Source organism: Protomyctophum bolini (assembly GCF_963924005.1).
Source record: "Protomyctophum bolini genome assembly, chromosome: 16".
Taxonomy (NCBI): domain Eukaryota; kingdom Metazoa; phylum Chordata; class Actinopteri; order Myctophiformes; family Myctophidae; genus Protomyctophum; species Protomyctophum bolini.
Genome location: NC_137877.1, coordinates 30,261,807 through 30,287,066, shown reverse-complemented (window position 1 = coordinate 30,287,066; position 25,260 = coordinate 30,261,807). Strand labels below are relative to the sequence as shown.

The 25,260-nt window shown below is 40.4% G+C and overlaps 2 protein-coding genes across 3 annotated transcripts; one reads left to right on the top strand and one right to left on the bottom strand.

Moving 5' to 3' along the window:
* The first annotated feature begins 11 nt into the window (after nucleotides 1-11).
* On the top strand, nucleotides 12-10,637 carry LOC308330459 (X-ray repair cross-complementing protein 5-like). Of its 2 annotated transcripts, XM_080785323.1 has the most exons (21): nucleotides 12-77; nucleotides 620-733; nucleotides 862-1,045; nucleotides 1,311-1,359; nucleotides 2,149-2,271; nucleotides 2,611-2,793; nucleotides 2,999-3,113; nucleotides 3,572-3,710; nucleotides 3,999-4,111; nucleotides 4,807-4,869; nucleotides 4,964-5,101; nucleotides 5,225-5,315; nucleotides 5,433-5,563; nucleotides 6,215-6,411; nucleotides 7,672-7,762; nucleotides 8,387-8,456; nucleotides 8,600-8,709; nucleotides 8,970-9,066; nucleotides 9,898-9,965; nucleotides 10,063-10,137; nucleotides 10,314-10,637. In XM_080785323.1, exons 1-21 carry the CDS (start codon nucleotides 60-62, stop codon nucleotides 10,326-10,328), a joined length of 2,184 nt encoding a protein of 727 aa, XP_080641449.1. In that variant the 5' UTR covers nucleotides 12-59; the 3' UTR covers nucleotides 10,329-10,637. The 2 variants fall into 2 exon arrangements, with proteins under 2 accessions (XP_080641449.1, XP_080641448.1); XM_080785322.1 differs by lacking the exon at nucleotides 10,314-10,637 and having other exon boundaries at nucleotides 10,063-10,302.
* A 130-nt stretch (nucleotides 10,638-10,767) lies between these two features.
* LOC308330458 (collagen alpha-2(VI) chain-like) lies at nucleotides 10,768-25,026 on the bottom strand. Its single transcript, XM_080785321.1, has 28 exons — nucleotides 24,753-25,026; nucleotides 23,580-23,753; nucleotides 22,270-22,877; nucleotides 22,002-22,022; nucleotides 21,724-21,789; nucleotides 21,365-21,418; nucleotides 21,154-21,198; nucleotides 21,035-21,061; nucleotides 20,886-20,912; nucleotides 20,760-20,804; nucleotides 20,611-20,664; nucleotides 18,806-18,868; nucleotides 17,781-17,843; nucleotides 17,636-17,689; nucleotides 17,511-17,546; nucleotides 17,352-17,414; nucleotides 16,463-16,525; nucleotides 16,036-16,098; nucleotides 15,565-15,627; nucleotides 15,365-15,415; nucleotides 15,149-15,247; nucleotides 13,993-14,055; nucleotides 13,493-13,528; nucleotides 13,347-13,392; nucleotides 13,067-13,219; nucleotides 12,137-12,592; nucleotides 11,975-12,013; nucleotides 10,768-11,597 (listed from the first exon to the last, which is right to left on the bottom strand). Exons 1-28 carry the CDS (start codon nucleotides 24,790-24,792, stop codon nucleotides 10,996-10,998), a joined length of 3,174 nt encoding a protein of 1,057 aa, XP_080641447.1. The 5' UTR covers nucleotides 24,793-25,026; the 3' UTR covers nucleotides 10,768-10,995.
* Between the last annotated feature and the right edge of the window lie 234 nt (nucleotides 25,027-25,260).

Below are 25,260 nucleotides of genomic sequence, written 5' to 3'. Positions count from 1 at the left end.
CATAACAAAGTGACACGCTAAATAGGAAGAAAGAAGAAAGAAAGAGGGAAAGAGAAACCATGGCACGAGCAGCTAAGGTATTTTACATCACGCTACGCTGTAAACACAATATTTTATTGAATTATTAATTTGGTTTCCGAAGTGATTAAACTGTTTTACGAGACAAGCAGATAGTTGTATTATTGTTGCATACATGACATGTAGCTTGTATCATCATTGGTGAATTCTGTAATGCATTTACTATGTTAAATGTATTCTAATGTAATTTTTTTTAAATAATAATCTGACTGGACTCTTGGAAGATTAGCCGATAGACTAAAAATAAAATTCGGGCATGTAGCGACATGTTCAGCTGAACGGTGGAGCGGACAGTGGACACAGACTGTCACGCCCCCTATTGAGTACCATAAACAAGCAGCGCTGCAAGCTAATCTCACCATTTAATTGGCATTTATCCCTATGCGTTTGATTTACCAGATAATCCGTTCTAATAAATGTAGAGCACCATATGCAATATCTTATTCTTGTTAACCTCGGTCCTCGCGTCACCAGGCTTTCCACATCGGAGGAAATATTCTTTCCCCATCGAAATGAAATATTATTTGTTCCCCTCTTGCAGGCAGCTTTGGTGCTGTGCATGGATGTGGGGTTTTCCATGTCCAACTCTGCTCAAGGCCAAGAATCTCCTTTTGATGCAGCCAAAAAAATCATTCAGAAATTTGTTCAGCGTCAGGTAGTCTGCATGCCTATTCTTGTTTTGAAAAAATAAATAAATAAAAGTACTACATTTGTTTTGGTATAAATTTTCCTACCCAGCATACTGTTACTGTACAATGAAGATGAAACTTTGTTCCCCCCCAGGTTTTTGCTGAGACAAAGGATGAATTGGCTCTGGTTCTTTTTGGTACCGATGCTACCAATAACAAACTAGCAACTAGTGGCCAGTACCAAAATATCACTGTACATCGCAACCTGACGATACCTGATTTTGAGCTTCTGGAGGAAATTCAGAATCAGATCCAGCCTGAAAGTCAACAAAGTGATTGTATCCTTTCTCAAATCACTCACTTTCAGTAGACTGAGCTAATGGACATTCACACAAAAACATTTCTAGGGTGTTTGAATGTAGATGTCATGTAGATGATGGAATTATCATTGAAATCACTCACCCTCATTCTTATGTTATTTTTGTTATATGTTCAGATGTGTGTTGTCACTGTTGTGTAATTAAAGTAGAATTCTGAATTTTATTGCAGACTTGAGAAATTCCAAATGTGTACACAATACATCCCTTAAATTTTGTTCACCAGGGATCGATGCTCTTGTTGTTTGCATGGATCTTCTTCAGGGAGAATCACAGTAAGATTCTGAAATCACTGATCAAGAATTTGCATGGGACGATTGGGCACCCACTTTGTCAAATTCTATACCAGAATGCTCGCTCCTTAACCCATTCTGGGAGGGAACCCATTTTGGTGTTTTACCCACTCAGATCGGGAACCCATATTTGGCTTCTGTACAGTATGTACAGTATTCAAAAATGTAAACATTTTGATTCTGCTATATAAATATTTGAAGTTTTTCAGAAACCTTAGGTCAGGATTTACAGGCGTTTTTAGAATCGGCCTCAGGCCTATCCCCCGGGTCAAATCCGGCGCCCTCGGAATAGTCACCTCCTGTTATTCCTAAACGTAACCTCAGTAAAACTATGCCTAAACCTAACCATATTCCTAAATGTAACATAACCTCAGTTAAACTACTGTATGCCTAAACCTATCCTTGTTCCTAAACTTACTGTAACCTCAGTAAAACTATGGCTACCCCTAAACTTATTCCTAACCTCAAGGTTCAAGGTTGTACTTTATTGTTGCCTCTTATGTACAGGTACATAAGAGTAAGACTTATTTTAGTTTGGCTTCCTTCAGACAATGCAGCAGATAACAACGACAGCAAAATGGGGGGGGGGGGGGGGGATCAATCACTGATGTGTTAAAGTTAGGCTGTCCGCACCTTAATCTCAGTAAAACGAATACAAGAACTCCTGTGGAAGAGCAGTCAGCGGAAAGAAATGGGGACGAGTGTGTTTTGGGGCCAACATTCTGGTTACTGTCAAATGGAGTGAAGTCATTACATTTTCTTTCCTTTCAGAGTGAAAAAGTTGGACCGACTCAACATTGCCGTTCTGACAGACCTCAGCACCCATGCCAACCATGACCAGCTGGAGGTTATCGTTCAAAATCTGTCAAAAGATGACATCAACCTGCAGTTCTTGTAAGACTCAGACAGACACTTATCTTGAAGCAAACATATTTTAGTCAACATACTCTATTCCAACCCACCATGGTTGATTCACGAAGACTACCGGTATTATTGTTGTTATTTATATAACAGAAGTATTATTTAGATATTGACCCAGATCAATTATTGTGTGTGAACTATATTCAGCACAGTTGCACAAATTAGTCTATACTTTTTGTAGTGAACTGAATACTACAAAAATATTTAAATAAAACTATGTAAGTGGTCTATAATCACCAGATTAAATTCTAAATACAAATCTTTTAAATCCTCAAATCTGCTGATGTCACCCTTTAACATTTCCTTTTTCAGTTTACCTTTCCCAGTGGAAGGCAATGATGGTAAAGAAGGCGAAGATGGGGACAGTAGTGGATCCAGTCATGCAGGCAGAGGCAAAGGGTTGTCCAGTGAACAGCAGCGCGGCCTGCAGTTGGTCAAAGAGATCATGCTGGGTCTGGATGACGTAGACGGCTTGGATGAAGTTTACTCCTTCAGGTTGGGAGCCAGTCACGACTCTTAATCCAGCTATATGTCTTCCAGAATGCATTTATTCAGCCTCTCAATCTCTTATCTCAAGTCAAACATGCCAAAACATCAAATAAAACAGAGTTATCATGGAAGGACAGTATTGATTTTTACAGTATGGTATTGTTATCTTATAACGTTATTGAATGTTATCCATGTGACTGACTTGTTGCAGCGGTGCGATTGAGAAGCTGTCCATGTTCAAGTGTATTGAGAAGAAACCTATGGCCTGGCCCTGTATGCTCACCATCGGCGGCTCACTGTCTATCCGCATTGTGGGATACAAAGCAGTAAGTTGACTGAAGTATATGGAATAATTTCTGTGTATCTGAACTTGTATGGTAATTATGTACACTGTGCTACACTATGACATATATTTCAACATGGCCTTTAGTTTTTTAGCATATTGTAATTATTGGCACATTAGTAGTAGCACTCTTTAAACCTCCTAAGCCCTATATACTGTACTTCATCATGTTGGATCTACAAGCTCACGTGAGCTTGTAGATGGCAAAATAATTGTTTACATACTTTGAGAGAGAGAGAGACGTGGGTGGATCGATGTCCATCAGAAAGCTGGGATAGTCAATAGTGAAAGATGCATGTTTGCACCATAGTAGAAAAAGAATGCTCTTTTCACAAGATCCATTCAAAGTGGTGAAGTAATAGTACAGTAATAGCAAAAGAATACTCTTTTCTTTGACAAGATCCACGGTTATCTTATGAAGAGCCACTGTGTCTCCTGAAGGTAACAAGTGAGAAGCCCAAGAAGGGCTGGACTATAGTGGATGCTCAGTCTCACAGCAAAGAAGATGTGAGGAGAGAAACCGTGTTCTGTCGGGACGACGACAATGAGACTGAGGTGCCGAGCGAAGACACCATTCAAGGTGAGAATGTGCTTGCTTAACCAATAAGCCAATTCTACAAACGTTTTCTGAAAAAGTATGTTGCTATATCAGTGGTTCCCAAACCTTTTCATGTCAAGGATGTTCGCTTTAAAAATATATATTCAAAGATTTGCACAATTTTCGTACTTACTTTTTTTTCCTTTAATAGCTGGTTTTCATAAGTTCATTACAGACACCCACACACAGACTTCACGCAAGCATATCACACACATATCAGTTCCAAACACATGATCTAGTGACATTTTCTCTTTTATTCCCTGTATTCAGGATTCCGCTATGGGAGCGACATTGTTCCCTTCTCCAAAGTAGACCAGGATCAGATGAAATACAAGCATGATGGGAAATGTTTTTCTGTCTTGGGATTTGCCAAACAGAACCTGGTATTATACTTCCTCTGTTTCTGTCATTCTGTATGACCATTTAAGAATATTAATGTCATTTGAAAGATACATGAATTGACAGTCGTGTGACACTGATGTGTTATCTCTGCCAGAATATCATACATTTGCCTCATACTACTAGTATATTTCTTTAATATCTTTTCAAATCGGTCAACAACAATATTGACATACAAAATAAAAATAAACGCAGAGTAATCGTCCCTAAGGGCTATTGGATACGCATGCTGTGAGACTACGGATCGCAACCAGTCAATATGGCACCTGTTGTGCTGAATCGATGATGTCAAATGCGTAGTTTGATGACATGAAAAGATGTTTGACATCGTTTTGCAACATTTCACAGAGAAATACAATGAAGAGACATTTCTTTTGCTACCCTGTATTATTCATCAACTTGCATCAGAACGATTTCAGCTTGAAAGGTTTTTCTCCCTCTGTGTAGAGAGCTCGAAGTTGTACAATGTACAAGTCATGATCAAACTACTCCCTCATGGATCTAGGTAGAAATTGAACTGCACACATCACTTATTATTATTATTGTTAAGGGATACCTCCCGGTGGAGATTTGTGCTCTACGGTGCACAGCTTTGTAGTTCACTCCATTAGATGTGAATTATCGTTTACATGTGCATATAACTCCTCTGCTGTGCTGACACTTTGATCTGTATCTGCAGGTCCATCGGCATCAGTTCATGGGAAACCAGGTTCTCAAAGTATTTGCAGCCGTGGATGATGAGGTCTGAACAAAGGAACTGGTATACACTTCAAAATACTAAATTAACAGCAGGTCAACATGGATCAACAACCAAACATATTCTCTGTGTTGAGCAGCATGCAGGAGTGGCTCTGTCGGCTCTTATCCGGGCGCTGGATGAACTCAACATGGTGGCTATTGTCCGTTACGCCTATGCCCGGAACACTAACCCTCAAGTAGGAGCAGCCTTCCCTTGCATCAAGGAGAAGTACGAGGTGAGGTGACTACAAAATGTAATGCCTTTTTATATTCCGTTTTCAGAAGAATATGAAGCAAAATAATTTGTATGCGCTTACAGAGTAATGGAGAAATAACTCTTGTCCTTTTGTGTTTTACAGTGTCTCATTTACGTTCAGCTGCCCTTCATGGAAGATCTCAGGCAGTTCACATTTCCCTCTTTGGAAAAAAACAAGAAGTTCAACCCGTCAGGTATTAATATTGCTCTAAGTAACACTACAATATATACTAGTAAACTGTGCTTCATAGTTGTACATCTTGGTTGAGGGACAGAAACATTGACTTTTGTGTGCTTTGTGATGCTGCCAGAGGCTCAGCTGTCTGCAGTGGACTCTCTGATTGACTCCATGATGCTGGTAGAAGATGATGAGAACGGAAAGAAGGAGGATTTGTTCAAAGTCAACCATATTCCCAACCCTGCCCACCAGAGGCTCTTCCAGGTACTACAACATAGGTGGTATGGAAGAGGATGCAGCACTGTACTGTAGTGCTTTGTTTGGGAATGTGGTCCATCAGTCCACCCGGAAATTGTAAATGTTTATGATTCTTTTTTCTTTTTAAGTTAAAAAAAAAAAGTTTTTGTTTAGGTTATTGACGTCCACTGATGTTTTCATTCATCACCAAACAGTAAATCACTCGATATCAGACAGAACAAAAATATTTCATGTACCGTACTGTAATTTCTCTGGTATTGCAATTATGCAGAAAATGGCACACTTTTCTTATATTGTTTCTTGGAATCTAATTACTTGACCACTTAGCTTTTTCTTGGTTGACTATCATTCGTGCAACATATTATATTATATTATAATACCGGTATATAAATATAATATAATATTATATATAGCTTATTATTATACATTGCAATTTGTAATTCTCTCTAGATAAGCATGTTGTGAAATACCTAAATGTAAAAATTGTTTGACACCCACAAGATTTATTTCTTCTTGAATAATCCCAGAAAGTCAACCATTTATGAAATGTCGAATTTCTTGTCTTTCTCATCTTTATAAATCTTATTCTGGTACTTTGCCCATTTGACTGCAATTTCTGCAACTGATCTCCCCAACCCTTCCATCTCTGTCCCTCAGTGTCTGCACCATCGGGCAGTGAACCCTAGCACGCCGTTGCCCTCCATAGAGCCATGGCTGAAGGCCATTCTGGAGCCACCCAAGGCCATCAGTGCGTCCTGCAAGGCTCCACTGGAGGAGATGAAAAAGCTGTTCCCGCTGAAGGAGGTAGAGAAGAAGAAGCAGTTGAAGACCAGCGCTCAGATTTTTGGCCAAGGGTATGTCTGGCCTGAATCCAAACGGGAAGTGGGTGGGCTGGGAGGCCATCAGTAGGTCATGTAAGAAATATGTACCAAATATGTGGCCAAAAGCAACAAAAGCTTAAAAGTGAATGATTGTTTTGAAGACAAATTCTTAAGGCAAAAGGGCCCCTTTTTAGTAGCTTTTTTTAGATTGTTTTTTGTGTATTTACAGTAGTAATTAATTGTAATCTATTTGTTTTACAGAGAGGCTGTGGGGATTTTTTTTAACTACCTAGTGGGTCACTACGTCTCGTCACGTGCACTTGCACACGCTCGCCCATACACAGATGTTTAGAACCTTAAATATGTAATAATTAGTATTAATTATTAACCTACAATATATATTGAATTGTATTCTTTTTACTTGCATAATCAGGATACTTTATAGTTATTACATTGTCATTATCAGGTGTTGACACTAAGGGTTGCACACCTGTCCCTGGCAGGTAAATCATACTTCCAGGCTAGTGGAGTTTGCTTTCTGGTTGCCCGACCAAGTGCTCATTTGAAAGGGGACACAACCATCTATAAACACAACATGAGTTGAGAAAGTGGCCAGAGCACTCTTCTTGTCTGTGAATGTAAAAGAAGACTGTTGACCTATAATGTGTTGTTTTCACTGTTGCTACTCTTAGAAATGGTGTGAACCCATAGTCATATTCATAGCTATGTAGGTATTTGATCAAACAATTGGGGTATGACAATTTTTTTATCTCACAGCCTCAGAAAATATAAAGTGTTAAATTTAATTCAAATGTTGCCTATAATCTTTTAATGGAAGATTTACTTTTCGGGCAAGTGGGCATGACCTTTGGGCAAGTAGAACATCACCTGTACTTGCCCGATGGGCAAGTGCCTCTGAGACCTTAGTGTCAACCCCTGATTATGTATTTACCTTGCAGAGCTCTGTAAATTTAGTTCATGAATGCATCAGCCACTGTTACCCAAACGTTCAAATCCTTTTCCATAATATAATTTTTAAAAAGTGACTTTAATTTATAGTAGATTCATGACACATGCAGTGAAATATCTCAAGCCTTTTTTTATTTAATTTCCATGAAATTCAAAAATACAGTATCTCAAAGGTCTAATGTACCTGTAATTAATAACTTAAATCACAATAATAGTAATGACATTTTGTCATATTCCTTACATCTTGAACATGTTTATGTTTACAGTACGAATAGTAAAGGGTCTGGAGTTTCTGAAGTGTACACTGATCCTTTCACTCTATAGCTCTGAAGAGCCTGACTCCAAGAAGGCAAAGTTGGATGAGGAAGAGGAGGAATTCAATTTGGCTGACATCAGTGAAGGCACTGCCACTTCGGTGAGATACATATGGTCATATATCAATAGTCCTAAATAGATACACTATACTGTATAGTGTATAGTTTAAAATGTATTGGAAAATAATGAAAACATCATTGCATAACCGTGTGAATTATGTTTCTGATTAAAGAGGACCGCTCTAAAGCCCAAACCACACCAAAGGGTCGGGTTTTACGTTTTTTTAAGGTCAACCACACCAATGCAACTCAATGAGTTGCATTGGTGTGGTTTACCTTTAAAAAAAAGTCCCGACCCAACCCTAGCTCTAAGGACTTTGTTGCTCTCGACTTCCTGCCGCCACATGAAGACTGATTTTGCTGCTCACCAATACAAAGATGGTTTTGTGGAGGCAAAAGCATACTTTCCCTACTTTCCTACTTTCACCACACAATGCACTTTTTGGCCAGACATTTTTTTTTACCGGAAGAAAAAAAATATTAGTTACACCACTGTGCCCTCTACAGATATTGTCAATAGAAAATCCCATTGACTAGATTCTTAAGGCTATGGACCAGAGCTAGCTCTAAGATAACAGAAGGATTTCCTCTATAATTTACATGTAAAGGAGAATGCTTTCATCTTTTATGACTTGAGTCTCAACCATTACTCAATGCTACACTAGGTGGGTAGCGTGGATCCAGTCAGAGACTTCCGTTCTTTAATTAAGCAGAAGACACTTCTTTTTGGAGAAGGTTAGTTTTGTGTGTGTGTTAATCAAGTATCTTACTTAATATTTTGTTTGCCTTTTGAAATACTATAAGTCATGTTCAGCCCCATCAATACTGCTTTTATTTTCTCTTTGTTTCATCCGTGATAACCCATGTGTCTTTCCCAGTCTGTCAGCAACTAACTCAAAGGATAGAGCAGTTGCTTAGCAACAAGAACACGCACTACTTCATGAAATGCATCAACTGTATCCAGACCTTTAGAGAGCAGTCTATTAAGGTAAATAAATAAACTGTCTTGTCTGTTTGGAGAAGCATTGTGAATCTAATGTTGATATTCAAACCGCATAGTATGAGTCAACTTGAAAAGATTAGAGTCTGTTTAGTGTCTCTTGTGTCTGTTTAGTGTCTCGTGTGTGTGTGTGTGTGTGTGTGTGTGTGTGTGTGTGTGTGTGCGCGCACCGTCTGCGCGTAATTTTTAGAATGTTGTGTGAGCAGAATCATAAATGTGTCACTGAATTTATATTTTTATAATTCCAGCTGGAGAATGCTGCTTTGTTCAATAGCTACCTACAGTCCCTGAAGAGGAGCATTCCAGACAGGGGCCTACAGGACTTCTGGGATCTCCTTGTTCAAGGTACGATAAGGCCCTGGTTATAGGATTTCCTCTACTCAAATTCTCACACACCCACGAATATGACTTGACATTTCCGTCCAGTGTGTTTTATGCCAGATTTGGGGAGTTAAGACAGAGTGCATGTTTGCAAACTAATCTCGTCCTGCCCAGATGAGATTAGTTTTACTGGATAAGGTGAAGTAACGTGATTCACTGATATTTGTGATTATTATGGGGCTAATATTTTCCATGGGAGGTAAGGGGGGGGGGGGGGGGGGGTTATTTCTTGGAGAAATAACACCTGTTTTTCAACAAACTCCCACATTCTCTGTCAGTTCCAGTGCTATTCGAATTAATTTTGACACAAATTACGCATACTTCACATACAGTAAACGCCTCCCCTTTCCATCCTCATTTTGGGGAGTGATATTGTATCGGTAATTATAGATTATTAATTGGGTTATTCAGTGAGATTTCCCATTTGCAGGGTAAAGAATGCCATCACACAAACCCCTACCGAGACTGTAGACATGGTTGTAATTTTACCCGTTTGTTTTGTCAGGACACCAAAACACTTTATTTTGGTGATGTTAACAGATATAAATTAGTTTCTTGTGACAGGGCACCAAAACACTTTATTTTGAGATGTTAACAGATATAAATTAGTTGCTTGTGACGGGGAACAATAAGTAAATTTCTTTCTTCTTAGATAGTTTGTGCATTGGTAGCTTGCTGCTGTTTTAGAGCTAAATCAGCTGTTTTCCTGGCCTGAAATGAAATTGTTGGCACAAGTCATTACATGCGGTGTTTGCTCACTGTGTCCTGAACCTTTCATTTGACCTGTTGTGACAGATGCCATAACTCTCATCAGCAAGGACGAGGTCGAGGCAAGCACTACATCCAAAGAGGATGCAGCTCAGGTAACTTGAAAAAGCTCCTACTTGAAGAAGCTACACACACCCCCCCCCCCCCCCCCACACCAAAATGGCTCACATGAATGTTCAATTTGTCCCTCAGTTCCTGGTTACAGAACAGGAGAAGACGGAGGCAGCAGCCCCTGCAGTGGAGGATGCTGGAGATGTGGATGACTTGGTATGTGTTGACCCCAACTGACTTCTCTTCCACAATAACTTTCAGTATTACTTCATTATTGAGAAATCACTGTGGGAATACGTTAAGACCATTTGCAGGAAATGCTCTTGTGCGTCTGGCCATTGAGACATTTGATATAACCTCTTCGTTTCTGCCTTTCTTCTTTTCTTGTGCAGCTGGACATGATGTAAGAAGGGAGGTGATGGTAAGCCTCTCGAGCGCACATAGTGAATAAGAAGGCATCCATTCACTCAGGACCAAACCCATTCTGTCAGCCTTTGTTCTGTCTCAGTGTGAGGCTAAAGTCATTAGACTTTATTGTATTTTGCATTAGTGTAACGTTTGAATGTTAATTGTAACCAATTAAAAGTAAATAGAGTGCCATTGATAGGTTTTATTTGTCTCATCTTTAAAATGATAGAGGCTATTATTATAAAGCTCTTTTTCCACCAAGTTTTCACAATGGACTAATGTTAGGGTAAATAAAAGTGTTATTTTTACCCCTTTTATTTAGACTCGTTCCTACTACAACATTACTGTCTCAGAAATGGCTGTCTTTTTAATATAACCATAAATGTATCTGTAAAGTTTTATGGTAGATGAAAAGTGCAGAATATTTATTATGTTGCTGTAAAACATTATATCCAAAGTGAATACATTTTCGTGCCAAATCCAGTGAAGCACAAACAATGTACTTTATATAAGTGACAGCCCTTACAGTGCAGTAGAATTAATCGTAAACCATCTCTTTATGTTTAACATAATAGATACAACAGCATTAGCACTGCTATTATGTACAGTGCACATTCAAGGTTCATGTCACATTCAAGGTTCAAGGACATGAACCTTGAATGTGCCTCAACATATCCAGTGGATTAAACGACGAAAGAAACTCGACTGGGACAGGTCAGAGAAGTCTTTTCCTTTGAAGATGGCCTCCTGGTCACCCATAGCCAGCTTGATTAAAACCTCCTGGTCGATATCGCTACCTGCAGAGATCACTGTGGAGACGGCCTGTGCCCTGCGCATAGCGCTTACAGCCTCTTCCAGGCTCTTACTATCGGTTACACCGTCGGTGATGAAAACAAAGTTTATCTCTGCGTTGCGTCTCGTTTGGCGTGTGCTACCAGTAGTCAAGAGATTGTTGATTGCGTAGAGGATGGCAGGCCCAACGCTAGAGGAGGAATCCAAGTAAGTCATGTTTCCCAAGCCGTCGGCGATGACGGCCGGGTCGTGCGTAAGAGGAAAGGCCACGTGGTTCTCGTTCTCGTTGCCGTACTCGAGCAGTGCCAGACGGGCATTCGTGCGGTCAGTCTTACTCCGAGCCAAGGTCAAAGTATCTGCCACCCTCTGCAAAAATCCATGGACGTGGCGGAAGCCCTCAATGCCGAGGCGCTCTGAGCCATCCAGCAGAAATACAACGTCCACGGGCCTATCTGCACAACTGGCCACATCTGACTCTGCAGTGACGCACACAATACATCATTGGTCAATCTTTCAAGTGATGAAATCTAAACTGCGACAATATCAATATACAATTCCGTCTGGCATGAAAGTAATAAATGCTGCTGTACAAGTTACTGTAAAACCAGTGTGGAGGGCATCATTGAATTTAGTGGTAGGGAATATTTATATTGAAAGAATTACATTTAGGATCATGTCACACTGACCCGCATACAGTATGCAACTAAGTCATTTCTACTGCTTTTACTTGAATAGCGGTCAACACAAATAAATCTTGCTTCTACGCGAAGCTGTCAAGTAACAGTGCTGAGGGTCTTAATAGTACTCAGAATACAGATAATTAGCTGACCATATTACACAATGCAAAGCTTACCCATTTTGCAGGGAAGATCGGGGCACACAATCAGAGGTTCTGGGGAAAAAAGGATATAAAAGTGTCATAAATTCAAGTTCAAACCCTTTGTTCATTGTACCAAATCATAGCTTAAAAATAGATCTAGATATATGAATCCTGTGTGTGGTGATGGGACCTCACCTGGACAGAGCACAGTCTCCATCTGGTCAATGAAGTCCTCCGCCACCAGGTCAGCAAAACGCTTCATGCCTGTGACACGGTCCTTGCGCTGGCACGCTATGGACCCCAGGATCTCATCGTCCTCGATCTGTCCGAACATATCCCCAACTCCGATGGCGTTGACCACCACACTATTGTCATTGCAGAGGTAGGAGAGAAGAGTGTCATCGTCTTTTGGGTCAAAACGCCCGTCCGTGATCACCACCACAGACACCTTGGCTTTGGCTCTGCGGCTGTCCCTGATGAGGTTGTCGTAGGTGAACTTGAGAGCCGAGGGGGTGAATGTGCCCCCGGCGATCCACTGCAGGTTCTTCACGGCAGTCTTGAAGGCAGACATGGAGTTAATGTTGGGGTCACTGAGATGAATGGCCTCAAAGGTCCCATTGTGACTGTACTGTACCACTCCAACTCTGGCACCTATTGGGACACAAGACAGACATGTTAGATACAATATACAACACTATGCCTTCCCATATTACTGTACAGTACATTACATCACATTTCAACAATTTCATATAAGTGACTTTCATATAGTGTGTATTTCAATAATTGGCATATAACAAGCTATAGAAATATTTTAATGTCATTATTTTGCACATGAGATGGTGAAACAGGTGTGTTCATTTAGAAAGCTGAGAATACACTTAATTAAACTGATGGCAGTCCTCATTTTGACCTCACGCAGCCATGCCGTTGTCATTTCACGGCCAAAGCAATTACAGTACTATCCAAGTACTTTTGGAGTTCACCGTGTATCTTAGCATATGGGCTGATTATGTCTGTGGAAACAGTTGTCTAATGTGGCAGTCTCCATTTTCACTGTCTGCAAAAGGATTTATACTGGTGCCTGTTTTATTGAATTTATTTTTCTTAGCTGTTGCTTAACTGTACCAGTAAGTGATGAGGGGTCATTTGCCATATTGCCAAGCCTGTTGATGGTGCTTATGACAAAGTTCTTCTCCAGGGTGAAGTTTGTCAGCCCAACACTCTCTGAGCTGTCGATGACAAACACAATGTCCAGAGCTCCACAGAGCTTCTCGCAGTCTGGTGGAAGACAACATTCGGTTCAGTGTGTTGATGCAAAAACACAACATGCTGTAACCGCTACTACGTTATTTTATTTGCACACAATTAATGTACTATACATACACACGTGATAACCGTTACTTACCACAACAACCACATGACTCCCTGATGTATGACATGACATCACATTCCTGCATTAAGCCGCACACAGATTAGCATTGTCACAGCTATAGAAAAGCAGATCAATATTCATTTAAAAGCAAATAATACCGTAATTAAGAAATCACTCACAGAGAGGCCTGGATCTCCTGCTGGTCCTATATCACCCTGTGGGTATAGAACAGAAGGAACATTTTTGACATCTGAGAGAAATTAAAATTTCACTATTAGACCGACAAATCTCTGTATTGTTATTATCATTGTTGTGATTTTTCATAAATGAATACCTTATACTTTGTTGTATGACAGCTGGGTCACACAAAAGTAATGAAAATAGCTGATCTACAAGCTCACAATGTGCTGCGATGTGCATTGAGCCATCTGCCATTTTCACTATTTTTTAACCATTTTGAAGATTTTCTGAAATAGATGTCCAAAATAGAGATGCCAGGTTGAAAAAGCTTATGTCTTTGGTTAAAAATGTAACCAATGAAAAGTATTAACAATAGCGTGTGACTCAATAACTACATTGGATCCATATTGGAAAACAGGTTCTTTTTTTCCATTTCCTGAAAAGTAATGGTTGGGTTTTGGATATAAACATTTCTGCTGGACAGATTCTAATTTCTTACATCAGTTCCAGGATCTCCTCTCGGACCTCTCTTTCCTGCTTCACCTTGTATGCCTGGCTCACCCTGAAGAGTACGAAGCAGAAATTTTTCGGTAGAAATGAGTCATATCTCTGGAAAAGAACTAGACATATATTTGTTACATTTGGGATGTGATTCAACCAAATGTGATACTGGTAAATGAGTTCATAATTCGATGTGGTTCCCCTTTATCATTCTTATCAGCCATTAAGTGTCATTAACATCTGAGCCAGACCCATGGGGCCATCCTATAACAGAATATTATAGAGGGTATGCGCATCACATCATCATCATACCCGGAGGTTATGCAGGAACGCCTATTGAGTGGCAAAAAAAACAGAAAAGTCTGATTGCATTAAAGTTAAACAACGTTAAACTTTGCCACTCGATTTAACACTCACTTTATGCATGCGCATACCCTCCATATAATTGTTAATTCTATTCTACCCATTGTTGAAAGGAAACTGTACAACTGTCAGTCCCCTATTCTCAATGTCATGCTATGCAAATGGCCAGTGCAAGTGCATCCAAACATTACTTTTCAAAACCTGCAATCCAAAAGTCTATACTTCCGACTTTCCACAGTGATTGGCCAGGTGTGTGTGTAACTTCTTACTTTAAAATTGTCTCGGCCAGGCCGAATGCGTGGCTAAGACTAAAATAAATATTTGGATGGGTGTGTGCCATAAAGCCACTTTCCGTAATTGTTGATCTACATTCTACACAGTACAGTAACTGTGATGCATATTACATTTTTGGCAAGAACAATAAAGCATGCACATCTACTAACTAAAAACAAGGTGCTGGGCCGATGTTAGAATAACTAAGAAAGGTAAGGTCCACACACAGGATCATGCTCCAAAACTTCAAAGGTTTATTAATGGTTCCTTTACAGTTTACACCATGGACGTGACGTTTTGAGCCTCTCGGCTCTTCATCAGACACTGAATTGACTGCAGAGTGCAGACATAAGCCTAATATTTTCCCACTTTGTATGTTGCTTTGGTTCTGACATTTTAGTTGGCTAGGTGACATCGTCAATTTATTTAGTCCTACTGTACGTTATTTCAGATAATAACACTTCTCCAAAACAATGTCTTAACTTTCCACTGTACTTTGGTTGAACTGATTAACTTACAGGTTCTCCTGATGGTCCCATGTCTCCAGGTTCTCCTTTGTGGCCACAATCACCTCTGCCCCCCCTGGGTCCTTTACCACCTGGATCACCTCTGCCTCCCTGTGAATAAAGCCTCATTTTTACTTTGTTGCACAGCTGCATCACTTGATGAAAACAAATTCGAATGACAATCACACAATTGACAAGTGAATGCTCTCACAAGACAGGTAAACTTACTGTGGGTCCTCTTGATCCTGGATAGCTGAATCCATCTCTTCCATTGTCTCCCTTTGGGAAGTAAGGAAACAATGTGATATGTAAAGAGTTGCCATGTTCTTTACCAAGTTAAATAAGATGAAACAATTGTTTAATGTTTAACGTTTTGGCGTTCTTCACAAATGTAGTGTGTATCGAAGATTAATTCCTCTTTGGCACACCTGCGGTCCACGCAGTCCGTTCTCTCCTCTCCGTCCAGCATCGCCAGGGTTTCCTCTAGTTCCCTGTAACAAGGAATAGGATCTCCCATTACAATGCACTGTCATCATCGGCCTTGTATTCTACAGTACTGTTAAGTGTACAGGTCAAACTATGGGATATAACAAATAGATTGTAGGTAGATTGTGATAGTGTTTATGACATACTGAGCTAAATATTTTACGTTTTTAATACAGACTTCCAGCATGTTTTGACCAGAAGGTATTTTATCACACACCCTGATGAAGGCCTTCCAGTCATTTTTATTGTCTGTCTGTTTCCAGAAATTCTAAGTTAATGAAGGCTTTAAATTCATGTTCCTATTCCTGTAGTTACTGAAGAGTGCCTTCTATTTTTTATTTGAAAAGCTGTAATAATTACACTATTGTTGTTTGATCCACATGAGCACCCAGTAAACTTTAAAAACAACGTACATTTCCCCCAGGGCTGCCTTGGGCTCCTGGTTGTCCCCGTGGCCCTGGTAGACCAAGGTCCCCCTGAAAGAGCAGGACAGTACCACAGACAAAACACAATTACTGACCATTGCTTTTGCTGCTAATCAAAATACAATCATTCAAGTTTCTCAGGGAAAATTAGAAAGGTATGCCCCCCAGGTTGGCAGAGGAAGTGTAGCGCCCAGGATTACATTAGATAACTGGGTGAAAAATGGGTTGCAAAATCGTTAAAAAAAAAAAGAAAAAGAAAAGTCCAGTGAACTTTTTTTTAACATATAAAAGCCTTGGATCAGGCTGTCTTGGCAGAATTTCAAGAGGGAGTAACATTAGTAGAAATGGAAGATGTGAAAAATGTTTTACAGTTGCTGTGTCATCTCGTCAAAAGCACTCCTAGCTGTCCTCTCACCTTCGTGCCCTTTAGTCCATCTTCCCCTGGATGACCTCTGAGTCCCTCTGGCCCTCGTTCGCCCTGAAAATAAATGAACATATCAAGTTTCACCAGGCAGCATTAATCATTGGCTATTATGCTCTGTATATATAACAATATTAATAATAACATACAGAGCATAATTCTAAGCCTTCATGCTGTTATCAAACCATGTAGATAATGTGTATGTGGGAGTCTGGGAGAAACTGTGAAACATTCTACTGCGGCACTGAGTTGTACAGGGAAAGTGAGCTTGCAACAGTATGAACAAAGACTTCTTGAAATTATTTTTCTTGCCTTGCTCAGAACAGTATTTGGGGGTGTGGATGATGAATCCGCTGGGAAAGAATATTGTTTCTTCACCCTTTTATATCTATCTCTTATCTTTGTTCCCAGACTATTTCCTTCTCTGCCAAAAAAAATCATTAAATCTTCCCACTTTCATTGTTTAAATGTTTGAAGTTTTCCATGCTAAATGTTGTTTCAGTGTTGTTTGTATAATGTTATGCTGCTGACTTCTTGGCATATCATGTCATGAAAACCTCAATTCATTGAGTAAAATCATTCACATCATACGTACCATAGACATCTGTATACAGTATGTGTTACCAGTAAGACGTGCAAACGCGGGAAGCGAACGCAGCTCGTACATATTTGGGTTTTGGACGTATAGCTGCTTTGGGGACTCCTTATATGGTTATGGCTGAGTCATGGTGACACAAATCACTCAGCTCCATATATGGGCACAAAAGCGGGACAGACAGACAGACAGACAGACAGACAGACAGACAGACACACAGACAGACAGACAGACAGACATGATCTGCTAGGTCTCATAGTAAGTGCTCAGTGCGTTCGCAATAAGTACCTTTTCACCATTTGGACCAACACGTTCTTGTTTTCCCTTAGGTCCAGAATCTCCTCTCCTACCCTGGTGACATTGATGTTACAATTATTCATAATAGACTTACAAATACAATAAAAATAAATAAATAAAAATGTTTAAGAAAATATAGTATTGGATTACAGGTTCGCCTTTTGGGCCAGGTTTCCCTCCAATACCCTACAAGAAGGAAACAAAATGTCATTTACAATACACTTCATAACTTAATAACAGTTATTGTACTAACAAATAACCAAAATAATAATAACCTGTAATCCCTTTGTTCCTGGCAGGCCTTCATAGCCAGGATTCCCTATTTCACTCTGTATGAGAAGAACATTTTGCTCGTTGATTGGAGTCAAGGTACAGGAAAGTCTACATTTGCACAGAATATCGTATGTAATGTTTTTATACCTTTGGCCCAGGATCACCATTGGGGCCAGGGGGCCCAGGTTTCCCGGGGCGACCTGGATGGCCCTAAAAATCGAACATAGAAAATAGAATAACCATGGTCATAAAACAGCTTGTTTTGTGTATAACGGTTTACATTAGCAAAAGAGTATTCTCTCGAGACAGACTGTTGGCTCACACAATATAAAAATGCTTCCATGTAACAAGCTGTACATCGGAAGCACTGAAGATATATAGAAAATGAAAATCCCCCCCCACCCACCCACCCACACACACACTTCTGCTTCGCCTTTACAGTTGCATAAATAAGTCAGACTGGAATTGTTTAAATTAGACGAAGCCTATCTAGCTTGCTGTTTAGCAAATATAGAATTAATTCAACTAGACCGGTGCCTGGCTGTAGAGCACAGAGTCGGTAACGATGGAAGTTGGAGATCCATGCCCCACCCGGCTCTGCAATACCCGTGTCAGAGTACCTGTTCAACCTATCTGTCTGTGTCCCTTTGTGCCCATATATATAGAGATTTCTGTATACAGTATGTCTCTCTGTATCCCTTTACTCCTATATATGGAGTTCTGTGTCAGGCATGCCCAAATATGGAGTGTTGTGATGTCAGAACAGGCCAGCTCTATATATGGAGCATGGGCAGGGGCCCTGTCCAGAGCCTGGGCAGAGGCCTGTGTGGCGGTTCTGGACAACCGTGGGTCCGACCGACTGGACACCAGGCACCCCACTCCCTGTGGGGGTATGGAACGTTACGCGTGTGTCGAATTTGATGTTGGTGGGGCTAACAGTTCTTGAGTTACGTGCATCAGCCGTACAGACACAGTACACACGTACAGACATACGTACAGAGACATATAATTATATATTTATATATTTTCATTAATGATTATGACAAACATGTTGACTGTTTCCTGTCAAAACTTTTGCGAGGTGCAGTTACAGAATCTTTGTGGCATTCAAAGTTTGTGGGACGTTTTGTTTAAATCTGGACAATTCAATTTAGTTCATGTGCTGTACAAACCTTCTCTCCCTCATGTCCAAGTCGCCCAATGTCACCAGCTTCTCCAGCATAGCCATCTGGTCCCTTTCGGAACAAAACAGAAAAGGCGTTTCCCTCTGAATTGCATTTTTAATTGAAAAACAAATCTTCTTTAAATCAAAATATCACGCACGCACACGCACACACACACACACACACACACACACACACACACACACACACACACACACACACACACACACACACACACACACACACACACACGTCATTTACAGCTCTCAAGAATGTTTTTGAAACCATTTGCGTGTTGTAGTTTTGCCTATTTGATGCATGCTATGTTTTACGCTCTTTGTTGTTAAGCACTTTGTGACCTTGTTCTTGAAAGGTGCTATATAAATCAGCGCCCATCGACTCCTAGGATCAGCAAAAAAGGCTCAGCTATGAAATGGCCCTTTAAGTCCCACTAAAATGACCTGAAATTTAAGCTTTATTATTATTATTATTATTATTGTTATTATTTGAAGTGAGAAATAGATGATGTAGTACCCAAAAATGTATTCTATTTGATCTACTCACTTCCTTGTTTTCCGACTGTGCTGCAGCTGGGCAGACACCCAGCGCGACACTTATGGAATACTTTCATTACCGTAAAGCAAGGAAATACCTTGTTTTGTTGTGTTTTGAGTCAATTTATTAAGTTGTAGGCCTATGGGATAAGTTTGTAACCTCTGTGCCCAGAGTGTGTTTCTATGTGTTTTTGTTTCAATTTGCTTTCTTATTTTCTATTAATCTGCTGATCTATGTTCCATAAGAAGCAATTCAGTTCATGTTCATGTGTGATGGTGCGTTCACACGGGCAGATGAAACGATGCAAAGACGCGTTGTGAGTTGATTTGGAGCAGCTACATGCATCGTTGCACCTTTGCAACGCCATGTCGCTGGCTACCTTTGACAATGAATGGTAGACTGCATTGTTTAATCTGCCCCGTGTGAACACAACATGAGTCGTCAGTTTGAGAAACCTAAGACTCACCTATCAGGCTACACTGATTGAGTGATTGGCACTCACAATGTTTGTGGCACCTGAGTGTGGCTCTGTCAGTCCAGGTTGAATGTGAGTGCAGAACTGGAGGAGCAGGAGGATCTTGCTTAATTTGTTTCTTTTGGATCTTATTGGATGTACGAATACCACTGGATGAAGATTACTTTTATTTACATTGTGGATTACTACATTTCCAGGATTAAGGCTTTGATTGTGATCGGACTTTGCAGAAGAGTTACAGTAAGGGGTGGTAAGGACCTTATACCTACTCTTTAATCTTTACACTTTTGCAATTTGCTTTCTTTTGGACATTTGAGTTTCGTTTTTGGACAGTGCCAGGACACTAATTGATTTACAATAAATTATTTGAGGACGCTAAACTTTGTTACTGATTATTTTAGTGATTTATTCTGAACTGACCTATACTACCTCCCTCATGTTTGTCTGTGTTTTATGTTTTGTTCCTTGTTTTTATAGGGTCATAACAAACATGAAAAAACTTAGCAATATCTTGGTGAAAAACATCTTGTTTTTGTGAAAAACTTTTCATGTTATAATGTTGTATGTGATAGTGTTATTTTGCCCCTGGCATGCATAATAATGGGATGAACCTTCCTGAGGGAAATATTGTTATCAAGCTCTACCATACATGTTTAGATTTGCATTTCATTTGTTTATGTGGGAGAGATGAACATGCATAAAATGCACTGTAATACATAGAATTTAGCAAGAGATGCACATTTTCACTGTATGAACAGATATACTGTATGAATGTTGGACTCACCATGTCTCCTGGATCACCTTTGCAGCCAGGAGCTCCAATTCGCCCAACTTTACCCTGAAGACACCGACAATCATATCAGTTTCCATATACGTAAGTGTCACCCGCAATTCTGTTCCAGTAATAATATGTAGTAAAGGGCTGAGTCTCACCTTTTGTCCATCTGTTCCATTCCTACCATGGAATCCAGCAATACCCTAAGTAGTAACAAGTCAGTCAGCATAGAAACTCTTAAACTGAGAACATACAAATGTGACATCAAAGACAATGGTATTCACCTTTGCGCCACTGGCTCCAATGTCACCCTGTCCAAAAAGAAGCCACAGGTAGACAAAAATGAAAAAATACAATAAAAAATAATAATTATAATAAATAATAATAATAAGATTGAAATGTAAAGGATTGAACATGAAATTTTAGATCTTACCTTTTCACCCAGACCCCCAATCTCTCCCTGTATGGCAGCACATAAAGACATGTTTAAGAGACAGATATACTACAGAATGTTAATGGGTCTGCAACATGCTGGATCATTGCTCAACAAACCTTTGGACCAGGTCGTCCAATTGGGCCTTCAATACCAGGATCACCCTGTGACATGAGATACACACATTTCACACAGTGCAGCTTTTTGGTATGAATTATTTGTATGACTGAACAATATTACAGTATTGTAGACCGCTGCAAATTCCAGTGGTCCGAGTCCTTACTTACTTAGCCTCGGTACCCAGGCTTTTATTTTCATTCGCATACTTACTTGATGACCCTTTTCACCTTTCAGTCCTGAAAAACCACTACCTCCTTTTGCACCCTGAAATGAAATTAAAGAATATTAGTTTTAAGAGTGCAAAAACGTACATTTCTTAATGATTTCACCAGGTGCGTAGCGTGGATTTGACTGGGACAATTAGAATCGCAGGGGGCTGCCAATGTATCTTTGGTTGTTTTTTCTTTTTTTTTCTTTCGTCCACATCTTTCAGAAGACTGGTCAAGATCTCAATTGACTGGGCCTGTGCACGAGTGGCCCAATGGGCCCTACGCTTCTGGATCTCACACAACATCCTCACGAGTGGCCCAATGGGCCCCACGCTTCTGGATTCCACACAACATCCTCACCTTTGCACCTCGATAACCTTTTGGCCCAGAGAGACCTGGAGTTTCCAGGCATGTATGTTGGTAACACTGTGAAATGGTATACATACAAAATAGTTAAGTTGTGGAAAGCTCTGAAATTATATTAACACTAATATTGCTAAAGCAAGAGGAAAGCTAAAGGTTTGTAAGTCGTCTGTTGTACAAAATCTTACTGTGAATGAATCAACGTTTTTGGTTTGGATAAGTATGTGGTAGTATAATGCAGTGTAGAAGTGCAGCCTCATCTATAATAGTCTTACCTGTAAATAGGCTTGATATTTCTGTAAAGCAAATAAAAGAGTAAGTACTTATGTTATATATTATATAAGCATATACATTGTATACACACACACTTGCATATTACTGTATATAAATATATACACACACACACACACACCATTTCTGAACTGTATATGCACGCATGTACGCACGCACGAGCACACACACACACACACACACACACACACACACACACACACACACACACACACACACACACAGTATACACTTATTTTAGGCTAGAATCACCATGGCTTTTATGATACGGTCAATGGAATCTGTCATTATTTTTGGTCGTCCGTCAATGATGTCCACAGCTATGTAGTCATCTCTATACACTTCAGAGGGGGAGTTGGCGATCTCCCTCATTCCTATTTCATCAATGTTCCTGGAGGCTGCCACTGAAAAGATGTGGATCCCTTTCTCCCTCGCCCTCTCAGCTGACACCTTGATCCCTCCACATGGGCTTCCTGTCACATGACCATCAGTGATCACCACGGAGAACAGGACCGTCTTTGTTGCAGGGTTGCGTTGGGTCATCTCGTGAGTCATGTTGGTTAGGGCACAGTCGGTGTACGTGCCTTTTCCCAGGTATTTAATCCCACTCAAGCTCCTGATGAAGCTCTCTCTGGTGTTGAACTGGCTGAAGACCACTTGCCTCTGGGAAAAGTGGAGTCCTCCTATGGACCAGGTGATCCTGACTTGGCCCCTGTACTCTTCATCAGCGAGCTTCTGGGCAAAGATCTTGGTGAACTCCTTGACATTGTCCACTAGTATACCAGGGGGGGACTCTTGTAGGGCGATGGTCTCAGACGTATCGATGGTGAAATATAGCCGGACCGGACAATCAATAACCTCTGAGAGAGCACAATATATTAAACACATGTAGAAGTTGATGCAACTTGTGCACAGTAAAACAATCATGGGCCTAATCATTTATCCATTCTTCACTAAATTCTCACTAAAGTCACCTAACATTTCTGAATGTACAAATGTAGCCAAATGAACCCTTAAGTTATATTTGATTACATTTTTGCAATTTCACTTAAAGGGCCACTTCACCCCTTTTGCATCCAGATCTTATTTTAATGATGTTTAGGACACCACAAACACTTTCCTGTTTCTTTTAATGTGTGTAATGAGTTTTTAGATTTTAGTCATGACACTATCTTCATGACCAAAATTTGTCATGAAAATGTGGTCTCACTTCCTTCCTGGACTATATACATGCTGTCGACTGGGACTCACTTTATTTGCTCTCGCCAGAACATTATTTACTATTCTCTGCCTATCGGGTCGCAACTTGGCCCTGTGTCGTCGGCTAAGCAAATTTTGCAACGTTCGACACAGCAACCCGCTCACTTTAGTTCGCTTGGTGTGGCTCAAGTTGGCTTGAGTCGGCGGTCTAGTCCATAGCGTTATATATAAAGAAGCGCCCCATCAGCGCCCATCGACTCCTAGGATCAGCAAAAAAGGCTCAGCTGTGAAATGGCCCTTTAAGTCCCACTAAAATGACCTGAAACCCTGAATCCAGAGTTTGTGTAGGCTACTTAACTCACTCTCACAACCTGTAGGTGATGGCGGTTTGATGGGGGGTGGGGTCGGTCTAGGTTGGTCACTTCTTCCTGGTATTGGCCTTGGTCCACGAGGGCTGAAATCCCCTTGGGGGGTTGCAGCTTGGAAAATGCACAGAAAAAGGAAGACCAGCATCATGGTGTACCTGGTGCTCAACCCTGAAGAGAAAGGATAGGTGGTGGATAGGATAGTGTTTGAAGTGGCCCCCTTTGCACAGCAGGAAATGGCTGTCAAACAAGTGAGTCGTCCCAGAAGGCATCTCCAGAGGGCTTTGGAATGTTTAGAGTTGTTTTAAACAATGTCAAGGAATAGCCACTGGAGACAAGTAGCCTTAACCACACCGTATTACATAAAATGGTGAAATGAACACTTGGCTGCCACACCACATACTGTATAGGCTAGGCTACTTGAAATTCAGATACAGTAGTATTCCAACCAATTTATATCTTACTGTATCCTACTTGTACAGTAGTGTTTTAGTTCATTGCAACTAGTGTTGATTGTTTATTATTATGTCTTTAAAAGTCTTAACCAACCAGATCTTATTTTAATGATGTTTTGGAGACAAACACTTTCCTGGGGTTTTTATGTGGGTAATATGTGTTTTTAGATATTTTAGTATTTCAAAGTGTCCATGTGGACACTGGGCTCACTTACTTCCTGGACTACATCAGTAAGACAGCCCTATCCACGAGGAGGAGCAGTGCACCAAAGCATTATGGGAATTGTAGTCCAGGAAGGAAGTGAGCCCAGTGTCCATGACACGATGACATCATGGACTAAATACTAAAATATGTAAAAACACATAAAAACCCCCAGAAAAGTGTTTCTTGTCTCTCAAACATTATTAAAATAAGATCTGGTTGCAAAAGAGGTGAAGTGTCCCTTTAATATGAATTGAACGCATGGGACCACAATGGAAACCTATAGGTTTTTGTGTTATCCTTTTAACAATCTTTGAAAACGTATACCTCTGTCCTTCAAACTGTTAATTAAGTATTCAATAAATCAATCAATCAATTACTATAAAGTTCCAGGATAACTGGCTATATTCAGCCAGTATCTTCAAAAAGATATGCATAGAATCAAGTCGACCCAAATAAGTTCTTAATCATGTGAAACAATTAACTTAAGTAGCCTATAAGAGCTTACGCTACCTTTGCCAACTTCATGTGTCGACTCCACTCCACACTGCATTGTTGGAAAAATGAAGCTCAGTCTAGCCTGCTGTGCTATAGCCTACTAATTAAGGATGAAAAAACCAAAACGCAACAAAGAGCCGTTTGCGAAAAGTCGGTCTAATTGAAGCAAATTCCACGGACTATAAACAACAGATTGCCATCTTCATCGGAAAGTACCCATATCAGTTAAGTGGATCGAGCATTCGGGGTCAGCTCTTGGTCGAGTAGCGCCTTCTTCATCTGCGTGCACGCACAGGCTCGCCGCGCTTCATGAGGCGCGTATCTGTCCAACTCCGAAAGAGCACAGTGAGTGAGCTCTCACCCCTGTTTCAAATGGCTACTCGGCATCGTTTGAAATCACTTGCTGTAATCACGGGCTGGCCGTAGTCCACTCCAAAGTCTGCGCGGCCGTTTGTTCAATAGAATATACTAGAATAGACTTCTCGGACGTTTATTAAAGTAAGAGCACATCTAGCTGATTTGC

Bases quoted from the DNA above. Each gene is read 5' to 3' on its own strand.
- LOC308330459 (XM_080785322.1), top strand. The intron at 5,564-6,214 runs GTACTACAACAT...TCTGTCCCTCAG, and splicing joins CCCACCAGAGGCTCTTCCAG to TGTCTGCACCATCGGGCAGT. The intron at 7,763-8,386 runs GTGAGATACATA...ATGCTACACTAG, and splicing joins GTGAAGGCACTGCCACTTCG to GTGGGTAGCGTGGATCCAGT.
- LOC308330458 (XM_080785321.1), bottom strand. From the start codon at position 24,792: ATGCAGTGTGGAGTGGAGTCGACACATGAAGTTGGCAAAG. The intron at 21,199-21,364 runs GTAAGTATGCGA...CTCATGTCACAG, and splicing joins AAGGTGAAAAGGGTCATCAA to GGTGATCCTGGTATTGAAGG. The intron at 20,913-21,034 runs GTAAGATCTAAA...CTTTTTGGACAG, and splicing joins TTGGGGGTCTGGGTGAAAAG to GGTGACATTGGAGCCAGTGG.